Below are 15,598 nucleotides of genomic sequence, written 5' to 3'. Positions count from 1 at the left end.
GGAAAGCAATAGCTTAGCTGTAAATGAAACATTGGAATCCTGGAGAGTTACAGATCAAGTGAAATGTATATGTTTTGATACAACATCAGCAAATACTGGGTTATGTAGTGAAGCATGTGTCCTTCTAGAGGAAACGATGAAAAAGGAAATATCTTATTTAGCTTGCCAACATCATATTCTCGAAATTAGGCTTGGGAAAGTTGTTAGTAAGTCAATTAGAGCTTCAACAGGGCCTGACATCTTGCTGCTTAAGCGATTTAAGGGTTTGTGGAACTTAATTGACCACAGTAATTTCAAACCCGCCACACCTGACGGTTTACTTCATAAAAATGTTACCAACAGTGCATCAAATATCATTGAGTTTCCTAAAGAAAGCAACTTCAGGAGTTTCAACCACGAAAAGATTACAAAGAACTTTTAGAGTTCACAATCATATTCCTTGGAGAAGTTCCAGAAGGAGGTGTACAGTTTAGAGCTCCAGGGAAAGTGCATCGAACCCAATGGATGGCAAAGGCAATTTACTTATTTACTTTAAAGATATACTTATTTAGAGATCAGTTCAAATTTTCAAAACAAGAAGAAACAGGAATTCGTAACATTTGCTTATTTGTTGTGAAAGTTTACGTTAACAGCTGGTTCCAAGCACCATCTGCTTGTACTGTCCCCAGAAATGATTTGCAACTTTTGAGAAATTTAAAGAAATATAAAGGTGTCAGTGAGGAAATTTCAAAGTGTATAATGAAAAAGTTTCTCCGACACTTGTGGTACCTATTAGAAAAGCTTGTTGCACTTGTCTTTTTTTATTTTATTATTTTTTTATGACGATTTTCCTCAGGAAACTAAAAGAAAAATGTTGGATGCTTTAAAAAATGAAGACAATAATGAACTATTGAAACGTGCCTAAATTGATTTTGATGTCATTCCCACAAAGGACTTGCAACATTTTGCATTCAGTAATACCATGAGGTTTTTCAAAATCCTGAATCTGCCTGGAAAGACAACGAATTCTCCAAGAAAAGCAAGGCAATAGCTAGTTCACTTAAAGTTATTAATGACGTAGCTGTACGTGGGGTTGCGCTGATGGAAGACTACACCAAACTTCATATAAAAGATGAAGAACAAAAGCAATATTTATGCATTTAGTTAAAGAATTTAGAAGCAAGTATCCGGACTCGAAGAAATCAATTTTGGTCTTAAGATGAAGTAAAAACTGACAGTGTATTTTATTAACAGTTTTTTTTTAAATTTCTTATTATATACTATCAATGTATTTACTTGTTTACAAAATATAACTTATCTTGTAACTAAATTTTATTGTTAATTCATTCCTAGTATTTTTAATGAAAATTTTACACGGTGGTAGCGTCCCCTTAAAATTAGTTTAAAAATCAAAAAATATTACAGTAACTCTTTTTCATATGATAGATCAAAATTGTAGGGTGCCCCAAAGAATATTGGAAAAACAATCTTTTTCACTTATTTAAGGACCAACCTAATATATATACACATTTGTACCACAACTAATTAAAGAAAGAATAAAATTATTACAACTTATCGTACAAATTGTGCTACTGAAATCTTAATTTGTTACTTAAATATCATACAAATTAACTTTTTTAATTTAGAGAAGGTTTTTACTGTAAAAGAAGGCCTAGAAGGACAATCCATGCATAAACCCGTAGAAATGGGTCGTTTTCATTTTCTGATATCATTATTAGAAACATATTGACATTGAGTTCTTGACATTAATTTAATTTTTTATTTTGTTAAAGTAGTAAGACATATTAAAAGTACAAACTTACTCTTGGGCGCTTCAGGGGTTTGTGTGTTATCCTTTTCCATTTGGGGAACTCCATCCACTGGGGTTTCTTCCTCCTCTATAGACCCTTTATTTTTCTTCCCTTCAAACAAAAATCAGACACACATTCATTAAAAGATAAGAAACTGTTTGTATATGTTATGTTAATCTACAATCTAAAAGATGTATGCCCTATCATCGTTTAGTGCAGTGGTTCTCAAACTTGTTGTTACCGCGACCCACTTTAAATATTGAAAAGTATTTTGTGGCCCACCTACTTTTATTCAAATACACATTGACATTCTGCGTAATAGTGGTGTATTTCAAAGCAATTAAATTTTATAAATCATATCTAATTTTTCCATACAAAGGTAACGCAGAGTTAAAACTACTCCCGACGCAATTCCCTATCTTGTGACAGATTATAACTCACCCACTCTTCCCATCCTAACCCAACATTTATACTGACTGTAGAACAGGGCAGGGCTCTGAGTAACCACATCCTCTTCACCTCATTAACAAGCGTTTCCAATTTTTATTTTCTGAATAGTAATTTACAACATCTATTTCTGCATCAAAATAAAATTTTCATAATTAAAAGTATAAACTTCTGGTAACCCACCAAAAAACGGCCCGCGACCGACACTTTGATAAACACTGGTTTAGTGTATACCCGTGTTCAATTTCAATTTCCTGTCACAATATTAATTTACACTCATCTATCATGTGCTCTGAGAATATATTTCAAGTGATCTTGGCAACCAATCCTGTTGCCTTTGACTCCTAGACATTCATTAAAGAGCTCGTTTTCACATTCACTTTTACATTTTCTTGAATTTACTCCTTATACTTTTTTTTCAGGAAACACTAAAATCTGCAATTTTTTAATCATTATATACATCAACTCTACACCAATTCAGAAAATATCACTCCACCATATATGTCAGCTATGACTAGTTCTGGCTAAATAAAATGACTGAGTCCCAAGGTTGTGGTGGAGTCCAGTGAGTGTGTCCAGTGCTGTTCACACCGAAGCGAACATCGAAGTTGTCAACGTTTGAACCAAGGCGGAAGTCAAAGTATTCAGGTAAATATGTTTTTATTTCAAATTAACTTGTTGTGTTTGGCAGGCAGCCTTGGAGCTAACTCAATATGGCAAAAATGTAGTGGAGAACTCTCATTATTAATTCACTTTCAGTCTAAATTCTTTTAAAGTAGCTTTAATTTGAAACTTATTGTAAACATTGTTTGACTAGCGATATTCGGAATATTATTGTAACTATTGACTGTCAAACTTGATTTTGAAACTTGAAACAGAAAAGATGTAATAATTTGTCGAAGCGATCAGACATTATGTAACAGCATTCTGCAGTCACAAATCATTTCAAATTTTGTAATTTACTTTGGTTTCTTTCTTTTCTCTTTCTTTGTTATTTTATTTTATTTGAATAAATTATATATTATTTAATTGAAAGGGAGTTCTTCCATTATTCTCTTTCTAAATCCATCCTTTCTAGGATAGAATTTAAGGTACAACCAGAGAGCGTGTCCTGAACCTCATATTCCTAGACAAACTTTTATTTATATAATCTGATATTTCTCTGCCTTCTGGCTGGGAAAACAGAGTGGTGAGAATATAGTACATAAGGTGTGATAAATGTTAATGCTTTACTACTGCACCATTCACATTATGTAGAATGAAGGTTATGTCCAGTGATACCTCTACCATCATTATTGCTATTAAATGTACATCTGAAATTATAAAACAGCACTTAAAAGCAGGTATGTGCAAGCTGGAACAGGGGTGGGTCAATCACAGAGGGCTTACTGGAGTCTAGGGCCGACTTACTGGAATAAGACAATGTATAACATTCCTATAACCGTCGAATGGTCATATTTAATGAAGATATTCATTCAACGTACACTAACATCACGGGAACAAAAAAACTGTTATCACATTAATCAGAATATTTATTTACTGCAGAATATTAAAGCAGAGAAAAAAATATATCATCATTTTAGTGAAAAATTTGATTCTTTATGTTCTGAATTAATTTGTCAATGTTCTGTGGTACACTGGATATTCCAATGCAGATATATTCCGAAGTTGACATCAGTTGTGCAGTAAATATTTTTAATTCAGTTTAAGATTACGTTAGAAGTATATTTCCAATAAGAGGTCAGGCGGGCAGGATGAAAGGTTTCAGTGGGCCGGGATTGGCCCGGGGGCTTGCTGTTGCATGGCTGCTTTAAAGCAAAAATGGGTATCATAGAAAGATGGTTGAGGAAATAGATATATCTGGGTAACACGTATAGATACCAAACCTAAAGTGAAAGCCAAAACCTGAAATCCAATAGATAGTATAATCACTCTAATGTTGCATAATGTTTGCAAGATCACAAAAAAATTCCAATTCAAATATCCAATACAAATGGTTGGAAAAGGGTAAATTTGTGTAATACCTGTATTACCAGGGTTGACTCTACCATATGTGCAACATATGCATTTGCACGGAACGGCAAATTTCAAGACGCGGCAAAATCTGTCATAACTATATTATTTAAAATAAATATTTCTTCTTCAAAACAAACTTAATTGTTCATGTTAGTTAGATTTACTAAGCTTGTCTTCTATTTGAATACTACATTCATAAATCATGTTTAGGTCGCATTAGTTTAAGGTTACATGGACAGTGCTAAAGCAAACGGTCAAACAAATCCCAGCATGAATTGCTTAATTGTTGTCAAATACAAGTACTCAATTCTCGAACAGTAGCGAACATCTGTTCCATTTAGTTATTTGTTATCACAGTTTTCATATGAAAACTAGTCTTGTCTTTGTCACAAACAAATTCCTTATCATTGAAGTTGGAAACAAATTTTTGTAAAATTTTTGAATAGATAAAGGAAAATCAAAAAATAAAGATAAAAAAGCTAGTTGTACTGAAATTGTAAACTGATATATTCAGATTGAAGCTTTGCATTGAATTGCATTTAAAAAAAAAAAAAGATTACCATCTTACTTTCTGCACGTGTGTTCGCTTTATCTTTCATTAACATAATATATTATTATTAAAAAAAAAAAAAAAAAGACAGACAGAACGAGATTGCATGTATTTGTAGTGTTTAGATCTTTCTGAGTGTGAATGCGCTTTCCCTCCCCTTCGTTGTTCATGATGAGGTAGCATTCTTAAAATCGTGACTTTTAAAATTTGTTCTTTCTGGAGAAATGGAGGGGGCAAACGATGCCATTGCACGGGGCAGCAAATTGCCTAGGGTCGACCCTGGTATCTGTATTACAACATGAATGTCCTCATATTAATAACAAGATAACTTACGCATCTGTTTTAAGACATCTTTTGCATCTACTTCTTCCCATCCGTCACCGTGTGGCACTTTCTCTAGAAATAAAAGAATAAAAGTAAATCAATGAAAATCATAATTATTAAACGTGATGTAACACTAAATCAGGGTTGCGAGAAAAACATTATTATTATTATTATTATTATTATTATTATTATTATTATTATTATTATTAGTTTTATTTTGTTTCAATCAATTTCTTTATTAATATTACGAGGAGTGATCGGAAACTAAGGTTACAAAGCCTACAGGAAAACGTGTATAAAATTATTTCATACAACCAATACAGCCAACAGATAGTACATGCATTAAGTTATATTTCGACATAATCTCCATACCGGTTCAGGGACTTATCGTATCATGGGATAAGTTTGAAGATTCCCTCCTGCTAAAAATCCTGCCCTTGTGTGTTCAGTCACCTTGTCATGAAGTATTTCACCTCCTCGGACTACAGAATATCGTGCACAATGTGACGAACGCTTCCGGACGACATTAACAATTTTGCAATCAGTTGCCGTAGCGTGATGTTCTTGTTATCCTGAATCAGCTACTTCACGCGATCTGTGTTCAAATCTGTTGGTGCCGTCCTAGGTCAGTCACTGCGGTCCTCGTCGGTGACGTTTCCTGTACCATCCGCAAACTTTCGACACCATTCTGTGACATGCTGACGAGACATTACAGTCTCTCCGTGAACCTCTATCAGCTGCCGATGAATTTCAGCCCCGTTTACATGTTTCACCCACAGAAATTGAATAATAAATGAGAAGACTTCTTCGCGAGACCAGTTTGCCAAACGAGTCGCCATTTATGTTTACCTACAACTAGCGCCGAAGGTGACGCGTGGCTGAAACTCTGCACAGTTGCCAACTCCATGTATTAAAATTATCTCACACTCCTTATTCCTCTATAACAAACGAAACTTCAGAAATATCGGGCTTATAACCTTCGATTCTGATTCTCCCTCGTAAAAACTTGTTTTGAAGTGTAACATTAGAACTGTTATTAGAATACAGTTCTTTCATACAAAAGTGTAATAGGCACAGATGTAGTATTGTAATTGCACTTTTGCCCTCCTTATTACTTGTACTAAGCTTCTTGTATTGTAAATTGTAATTAAAACGTTAATTTCTAATTAACGTTCGTAATTTTAAGGACAGAGAAGTTGTAAAAATAGTACTTTACATGCACAAAATACTATACTACACAAACAAGTGGACTTTGTAAAAGAATAGAACAACACAGATTTCCTTTTCAAATTTCCTCTTCAGCGATTGTTGAATTTTATTCCTTCTACCCTCAAAATTATTTTCAAATTCCATTATGGTACATAGCATTAAGAATACAAATGTCTAATTCACTTGCAGTAATAGAAATCAGCATATTCTTTTTAATAATGAATGTTTGTAACTACTCGTATATTAAGAGTAATATAATAAGTACATTATTATAAAAAGAAAACTGACAGCCACTAATACTGATAGAATCTAGATCTCTTTCCACTGCCATACGCAATCAATTTGTAACTTTCTTGTATATATATTGAATATAAGTAATAATGAAATAATATTACATATTTGGTTTCGTAAGTTGCATAATTCTCTGTTAAATGTACTAATTACTAAATTATAATAATTGCTGCAAACAGTCGATTGGAAATTTAACGTATATATAGAACGATGTAATAGTCAATAAATCAATATGTCGATCATCCCATAAATTCTTATTTATAAAATCGCTGTGAAAAGTTTGTTGGTTTGGCAACCCTGAACTCAAGCAATTGCAAAATGGCGAGCTAGTAAGGTGAAGCACAATTCACTTGCGTGTTTTAATCAAGTATTTTTTAATTTTTTTTATATATATATCACACCCTAGATGCCTGGTCATCCTACATTATAAAGCTCTATAGCAGTGTCTCAATCTTAGAAAAGTACAGAAATAGTGAATTGAAGCACAATTCACTTGCATGTTTTAATCAAGTATTTTTTTTTTATGTCACACACTAGATACCTGGTTATCCTACATCATAAAGCCCTATAGCAGTGTCTCAATCTTAGAAAAGTACAGAAATAGTGAATTGAAGCGCGATTCACTACACGACCTATTCTACCGTGTTCTTTTACCCCATACCCTTACTGCCCATTCACACAATAAGGATTTCATGCATAATGCAAAACAAATTGTGCTTCGTTTGAAAGTTATCGAGAGACAATAAATTAGAATATACAACTAAGCTGTATCTGAGAAAACATATTGTTTACTGAAGGACTGCTTTTCCTGCTTCAGTTGAATATAGACCACTGTTTATTAATATTATTGTGTTATTTTGATAATGCTTAAATAATAGAATTAAAGAAGAAAGCAGAAAATAGGAAACACTTACTTCTAATTGTGATCTTATACATTCCTGCTCCTTTAGGTTGCTTTGCTTTCTTTCTCTCTGAAAATATATATTTAGAAATAAACGAAAAGAAAAAAGGTAAATAATTAACATGCAGGAGCGGACTGGCAAACTTTGGCCCATCTGGCTTAGCCACAGAGTAGTCCCAGCGTCAAAACTTTGGCCCACTCGGCTTAGCTACAGAGTTGTGTCCAGCATCAAAAATTTTGGCCCACCGGGTTAGCTACGGAGTTGCCCGATTAGTTAACATCAATTATTAAGAGCAGATTTTCATGCAGGCGTCTGTTGCGTTTGTTGCTTGCGATTTCTATCTGTAGCCAACAGAAAGTTGTGTTACACGTAGAATCGTACACAAAACAACTTTCTCAGTTGGCTATTCAGCCATATCGTAAGCAAAGGACGCAACGGACACTCGCATGAAAATCCGCCTCAAGGTAAAATATTCAAACAAAATATTTTCCCTAGAAAAATGTACTTTTATCCTTATCATGTTAGTCCATCTAGCGATTACTGGGTAGCTGCATGAGCCAGTCCGCTTGTGTTTAAAGGGTATATGTTAAAGACAAATTTCAATTGAAATTTATGTTTAAATACTTAGCCATAATAGGATCAAAGATATTATAATATGATATGTATACAAGGTGTTTCAAAACAATCCCGACAACGTTTGGGAGTTGACTCCTGACACCAAGATAAGACAAAAAAGTATAGACCAATCTCGTATACGAAGAAATAAAGAGGTTCTAATGAAATTTCTATTAACAGTACCTTCAGTTTAATGCACTTTTAAACTATTTACTTCAATGGTAATAAATTCGGTGCGAAATGTTTTCCAAATTGTCACCAAACTCTATCCCTCGTTCGAATTTTTTTTTTAAAAAAAGCATTTTAAATCAACAATTTTTATAAAAGAAGTTCCTATACTTTAATTTCATTCTACCTGTCCTTGCTCTTGTTAATTCTTACTGCGAATGGCAATTTGTATCCAAGGAGTTTTTTAGTGGTTTTGTTTCTTTTAATAATATTCTATTTTACTTTGCTCTCGTTATTTTTCTTTAGTATTAAAGAAGTTGATTGTACGTCAAAGCTACAGCAGACGATTAGTTCTTTCTAGAGCTGAAAGAGAAGTGATTATAGTCGAAGGTCTGAGAGAATAAATATAAAATCCTTGTAGAAATATAGTAGCACATGAATTCTTAAAGAAAAGACATTATAAAGATTGATATTAGGCAAAAATAATTAAAATTATTTAATTTTTATGAATTTTTTCATGAAATTTGACGAGAAATGTAAGAAAAGTTTATTTGTGTTTGGTAGATAAGAGATAGCACTAAAAGGACACTGCTGCGAAGAAAATGGGGTGGTAAGCTTCATCATGACAACACTCCCAGCCACACCGTGTTTGTCATGCGCAACTACCTAAACTCAATCGGGTTACAATTGTTCCGCAGTAGCCTTACAGACTCTACTTGGCCCTACCAGACTTGTTTCTGTTTCCCCAAAAAATACTTGAAAGAACGGCATTTGGACACTATTAACAACATCAAAACGACTTCGATGAGACTTTTAAAGGATATTCCTGTTAGGGACCTGTTAGGACTTCTAGGGAGCAAAACAATGCATGGAAATCTCGATGGGCAAAATTGTATTGAAACAAGAGGGTTATTAAGTGGTTGTACCACTCTGATCAATAAACACCTGAAAAACAATCTGATGCATTACTTCATCCAGACGCTATATATATATATATAGTCTGGATTTCTCCCAGAAGTAATGCACCAGATTTTTTTTAGGTGTTTATTGATCAGAGTGGTACAATCATTTAATAACCCTATATATATATATATATATATATATATATATATATGGTGCGGCGATTCCTTACACCAAGATAAGACAAAAAGTATAGACCAACCTGGGTGCACAAATGTTTCCTTTCGGAGTTGTAGGCTGCCGAAAACATGAGAAAATGAACTTTAAACGTCCATAGCTCCAAAACTGTGGGACCTAAAGTAGTCCGATCAAGACTTCATTGAGGAACTAGTATGTGCGCTATCCAAAAATACATGTTCCAGAATCCTAAGGTACTCACACAGCAATTTTTATAGAGATTGTTTGGCTACAGGCATATAATTTGAAGTACCTACCAACTCCCAAATGTTGTCGGTGTTGTTTTGTAACACCCAGTATACATATTACAGCTTTTAGAAACTAATTTTTAATTTCTACAGCATATGAAACGTATCGCTTTCTGCAGCATACAAGTACAAGATTACCGTTCAATACTAAGAAAACTACGTTATTAGAAAATAATTATCTAAGATTTACTTTTATGGCTTTTACTAAATAAATTTTGTAAATGGATACGAACACTTTCTCTTTAAGGGGGCAGATCTCTTGCTCACTCACAATTTAACATCTACTTTACGAAGCTGACTTGCAAAGAGAAGAATATACTTACGTATTTAAATTTTAATATCTACATCAAGTTCTGAAGCTAGAACACTGATTTTGTTCATGATTACAAGTATAGGGAGAGATCCAGTTATGGATTTGACGGAATACATTGTCAAAGTGTAATCACAACTGAGTGAAGCTACTTAAGACCTATCAATCTGCTTACAGATTCCTGTAATTCCTGAATTTTCTTGAAATTTCCAGCTTTCGACTCTTCTCTGGAGTCTTGGTCACGGAGGTTAAAAACAGGAAGAAAAGAGTAGAAACATCAAGGAATAGAAATGGAATGGACAGGAATTTTTAAATAAATAAATACGTTTTCAAAAACCAGTCGTTCTACTTCAAGTCTTTTTGAAAACTTATTTATTCATTAAAAAAAAAAAATTAAATTTAGACAATGGATGGTTAAGTGACGAATGGGAGACGGTAATTACAAAATTTTCACAGCATTGGAAGGGCAATAAAAGTAATAACATGAGTTGGCAAATTTCCAACAAGGAACAAGAAAGCCGCACAAACTGATTCCCCAATATTTTAGTTTGTATTATGTCCATCTGGTGATTATGTTCTTGACAACGTGTTTTTGTTCACTATAGCTCTACCCTTGATAAGTCCGTTCCATTTTTATTCTTTGGTGTTTCTGTTCTTTTCCTTTCTGTTTTTAACGTCCGTGACCAAGACTCCAGGGGAGGGTCGAAAGCTTGGAAGCTTAAAGGAAATTCAGAAATTACAGAAATCTGTAAGTAGAATCATAGTTAGAATTCCTCAGTGTGGTTGTGCATTACTTGAGACCTACTTCTGTCACTCAAATAATTGAATTAAATTTTATTCCATTTCACTTATTGAGTCAGTTGTCAATATAATATAGAGGTATGGCTTTGTAAATATATATATATATATATATATAATACGTCTAATATACTTACTCATGTGTTTCTCACTTGTTTGCTTCTTGGAATAAGGCTCTCCATCTAACTCAGCTACAACATTTGACAGATATTGTTCTGTGGGAAAATTAAGAAAGAAAAGAAAAAGAAATATAATAAAAGAAACAACTACTTTTAGATTTATACAATATTAGTTTTAATATCTTAAAAGTAAAAACTTATTTTTGAAATTTATAACAAGTATGAAATTAAATTAACCACATTAGATTATCATCATCATAGTTATTCTGCCATTGCTCGCAGGTCACTTGCTTTAACTGAGAAGCCTCCATGCTCCACGGTCTTCCGCTAACCTCTTGGTCTTCACGTACGATTTTCCTGTTTTGATATCGTCCATGAATTGTAGTGTCCTTCGTCCCCCCCCCTTTCTTTCCTGCCACCATACCATCTAGCACATCACTCATGATACAGTTCCTTCTTAGCCAATGTTCTAACCAGTTTCTTTTTCTCTTCTTAATAATGTCTAAAATTGTTCTTTTCTCCACCACCATCTCTAACACTTTTTTCTCATTTTCCGCTCGACCCAGCTAATTATCTCCATTTTTCTCCACACCCATATTTCGAAAGCTTCCACTCCCTTTTTCCATCATTTTTGCATAATGTACATGTTTCTGACCCATACAACACAATACTCCACACGAAACACTTGATGATTCTTTTCTCAACTCCTTGTTCAAGATCCCACAAAATAGCATTTTCTTTCTCCTATAGGCTTCTTTCGTCATTCCTATCCTTTCTTTTATTTCACGTTCACACTTCATTACTAATAATACTACCCAAGTATCGAAAATTAGTCACCTGTTCCATTTTCTCTCCTTCTACTCAGTGTTCGAAGTGGCAAAAAAGTAGATGCGGTATGTTTTATTACGATTTTGACTCGACATACCGGCTATCTAAATGTTGAAATATGATGAGGGTATGTAGCTTGAAAGATTGCATTTTTGTTTACATAATGACTGAAATCTACTGGAGAGCTTCTCTTTAGTTATGGGGGCGGGGAGGGAGGATATGGAGGCTTGAATCCCTCGCCAACAACTTTCTAAAAAAATAAATTTAAAAATATTCCCTTATGTTATATTATAAAGAATTATACATAAAAATGCTCAAAAACCGAGTTTTTATATTAACAATTTCCTGTGGGAAAGCTCCTGGACCTCCCACTCGACTGAGGGGTATTCCAAATCCCCAGAAGAATCGCCCCCACAGCAGACAATCCCTAAATCCGCTCATGCTCAAATCACTATATGAATTAAGACAAGAAGACATGCGCACACACATATACCTGAAACAATTCAATATGGCACACCAAAATATAAACTAGATGAGCTTCTTTGAAGACATCTCATTTGAAGAACAAAAGGTAGGAAAAAGATAATAAAATAGTTGGTGTTGTCAACTTAGAAATTATTTCTACATAAGAAATAAAATCTTCTTAGGTGCAAAGCTATTCGTCAATTACTGTGTATAAAAATTTATTAATTAAAGGTCTACTCTCCAATGACAGTATGTCTTGATCATTGAGAAACCAGAGACAGTGTGTCCTCATTACTGAAAAACCAGAGGCGGTATGGCATACCACCGCATACCGTCTCACTTCGACCACTGCTTCTACTTCTATATGTGACACAGATCCCTTCGTTCCAATCACCATGGTTTTTGTCTTTCTAACATCTATTTTCAGCCCATATTATTCACACCCCTTGGAGAAATGTATGAGAAATATGGGAAAAAGATGACATCACACTAGAAAGTTGATTTTAATATTAACATCAACACAAAGTATCTCAACATTGATATACACGCCAGCAAAAGTAGAATATTTAGACAAATTTCTTGCAAAAATGGACAAGCCTACGAACATGAAGAGTTCAAGTTAATATCATAGTGGGCAAGAATCCATCAAATCGCTTAATTACTTTATTCTGAAGTTTGGAAAGCGATGCAATTCAAAATAAAATATGAAGATTTGACTTTCATATTTTAAATGATGTTATTATGATAAAAAGGCCTTGTGTCCATCTTAAACACAAACTAAATACAACTTTCTTACAAAGCTGTCTATAATCTTTATTATAAATTAACTAGAAATGTTACAGTTTCGGAAGTATATCATTTCCTTCTTCAGACTACTACTCCAACTGAAATCATAAATAACATTACATCATTTCTGTTATTTATGATTTCAGTTGGAGTAGTAGTCTGAAGAAGGAAATGATATACTTCCGAAACTGTAACATTTCTAGTTAAAATTATAATAAATATTCTAGACAGCCTTGTAAGAAAGTTGTATTTAGTTTGTGTAAATGATGTTAAACTTTAAAAATGTCTTCAGTAGCTTTATATGATTTGATCCATTTCTGCATAACGTTTCCCATTTAAAACAAGTGACAATATATCTGGAAAGCTTATTTGTGACTTGTTAACTGCTAAGGGCCTAACCGGTTTGCCATAAGGACCAGACTGTGTCACGTGATCAGATCAAAAGTCATGATGCGTGCTAAATCAAGTCTGGAGATTCCAAACCCACATGTGAGATATTTCAAGCGCGTAGCCTCCGCGTGGGGCGCCCTAGGTAATTCGAAGAACATGCATATACTTTATCATTATTATTGATTTTACTCAAACAACTTGACTTTTGACAATGTTCTATCCATGTTTACCTTACGTGCTATACATGCTTTTTAAGCTCTCCATTATGACTTTGCGATAAGCTTTTAATTAACCATCTCCATATTATAGTTTTTGAGATATGTGGACTTCAATTGTTCATGTTTCGTAACTTTTTACTATGTTTCATCTATTTTAGAACAATTTCTTTCTTCAATGTAGAATCTACACACTCTGTTCTATATTTAAGATGATTTTCAGGCATCTCCCTCTTTTGGTTTTTGGTATAAGTGGAGAAATTATTTGTTTTTCATTCATTTTACATTGACATTAATGTTTCGTGCCTTTTTGACTATGTTCCATCCATTTTAGGACAATTTGCTTTCGGAATATAGAATATACATAGTATTCTATATTTAAGCTTAATTTTAATAATCTTCCTCTTTTCGTTTCTGAGATAAGTAGAAGAATTATTTGTTTTTCATTGATTTTACATTGACATTAATATTTCGTACCTTTTTGACTATGTTTCATCCAATTTAGGACCATTTTATTTTAGAATATAGTGTCTGCATAGTCCCTTCTACATTTCAGCTGAATTTCAGCCATCACCTTCAAAGTTTGTTCACATCATTGCAACCGGATACTCTTTTTCTGTATTTGTCTTTAGCTGCGTATCATCTTGAAGAGGACATATGTGTACTTGATCTTTCGATCTATAGATCTCTATCAAGTAGAGATAGAAAACTTTTTTTTTAATGAAAGTATATTCCGCCATAAAAAGGTAATGTTGATTCACATGCAATGCAAAACCGTATGTATAAATTTTATGCTACTCATTAATACTCTGGTATTAGTTCATTCATATTGAGCAGACTTATTTAGAGTTGAAACAGAGGAAACAATAGTTATATTCGGTTTGATACGGTTGTATATGGTTGTATATCCGTGCAAACAAATTTCAATCTCTTTGGTATTATCAATCATTTTCGTCTTTTCGCCTAATACATTATGAGAAAATCAATATATTTGATTCGCCTACGCGAAGAAAAATTTCAATCTCTTTGGTATTATCAATCATTTCGTCTTGTCGCCTAATATATTATGAGAAAATCAATATATTTGATTCGCCTATACGAAGACAAATTTTAATCTCTTTGGTATTATCAATCATTGTCGTCTTGTCACCCAACATATTATGGGAAAATCAATATTTGATTCGCCTGTGCGACTTTTAAACTGTTTAATGATCAGGTCATTTCTCTGTGAATGGATCTGTTTTGACCGTCTTGTCTTCTCTATAAACTCCTACCAATATCAAACGTTACGGAGTACATAACACAATTTTACACTAGGACAGAACTTATAATTAACTCAACGTATTTTAAAATTCTTGATTTGACAAAAGATGTAGACAGAAATCCCCTATAAACTGAAGGACGAAAAGCTAAGGTTTAATTGATGATCTGAATATCTTTTACCAAAGAAAATTTATCACGTTTCCAGAGCGGAGTATAAAATTATAATGCAAACTACAGTATCCATATGTAGACTGCTTAAGCTGCAGTGCAAACAAGACAAGCGGCGATTTTCTGTATTTTCCAATTGTCTTTGCCGGTGTCATGGTCAAATCGTGAACTTGTGGTTAAATTTTACATTTCTTTGGTGTGCTGAGGTTTTCAAAGGCGAAATGTGTTGCAACTGCTCGAATTTGTATTGAATTTATATTTCTTTCCTGTACTGAGGCTTCATAACACAAAATTTGTTGCAATAGCTCAGATTTTGTATTGAATTCATGTTTCTTTCCTGCACTAAGACTTCATAAGACGAAATTTATTGCAACTGCTCGGATTTGTATTGAATTCATGTTTCTTTCCGGCACTAAGACTTCATAAGGCTAAATTTATTGCAACTGCTCGGATTTGTATTGAATACAGGTATTTCCACCGACTTTCTAACTCAGAACAGAAATACGCGTCTCAGCCACTTGAAGCAAAGGGGTACACGGACAAATAGAAACTAGAATAT

The 15,598-nt window shown here is 33.5% G+C and overlaps 1 protein-coding gene across 1 annotated transcript in view; it reads right to left on the bottom strand.

The window, feature by feature from the left end:
* The window catches only part of LOC145692684 (uncharacterized), a 279,895-nt gene that overhangs the window by 259,005 nt on the left and 5,292 nt on the right, over positions 1-15,598 (bottom strand). The window contains exons 3-6 of the mRNA XM_081768066.1: positions 10,943-11,020; positions 7,542-7,598; positions 5,137-5,199; positions 1,803-1,901 (exon numbers count right to left, since the gene is read on the bottom strand). Of these exons, the coding sequence (XP_081624192.1) occupies positions 1,803-1,901; positions 5,137-5,199; positions 7,542-7,598; positions 10,943-11,020 (297 nt within the window). The remainder of the gene's footprint in view (positions 1-1,802; positions 1,902-5,136; positions 5,200-7,541; positions 7,599-10,942; positions 11,021-15,598) is intronic.

This window comes from Thermobia domestica, chromosome 8 (genome assembly GCF_964235325.1).
Source record: "Thermobia domestica chromosome 8, izTheDome1.hap1.1, whole genome shotgun sequence".
NCBI classification, from domain to species: Eukaryota; Metazoa; Arthropoda; class Insecta; order Zygentoma; family Lepismatidae; genus Thermobia; species Thermobia domestica.
The sequence above is the reverse complement of the archived record's forward strand: the minus strand, read 5'-3'. Positions and strand labels throughout refer to the sequence as shown.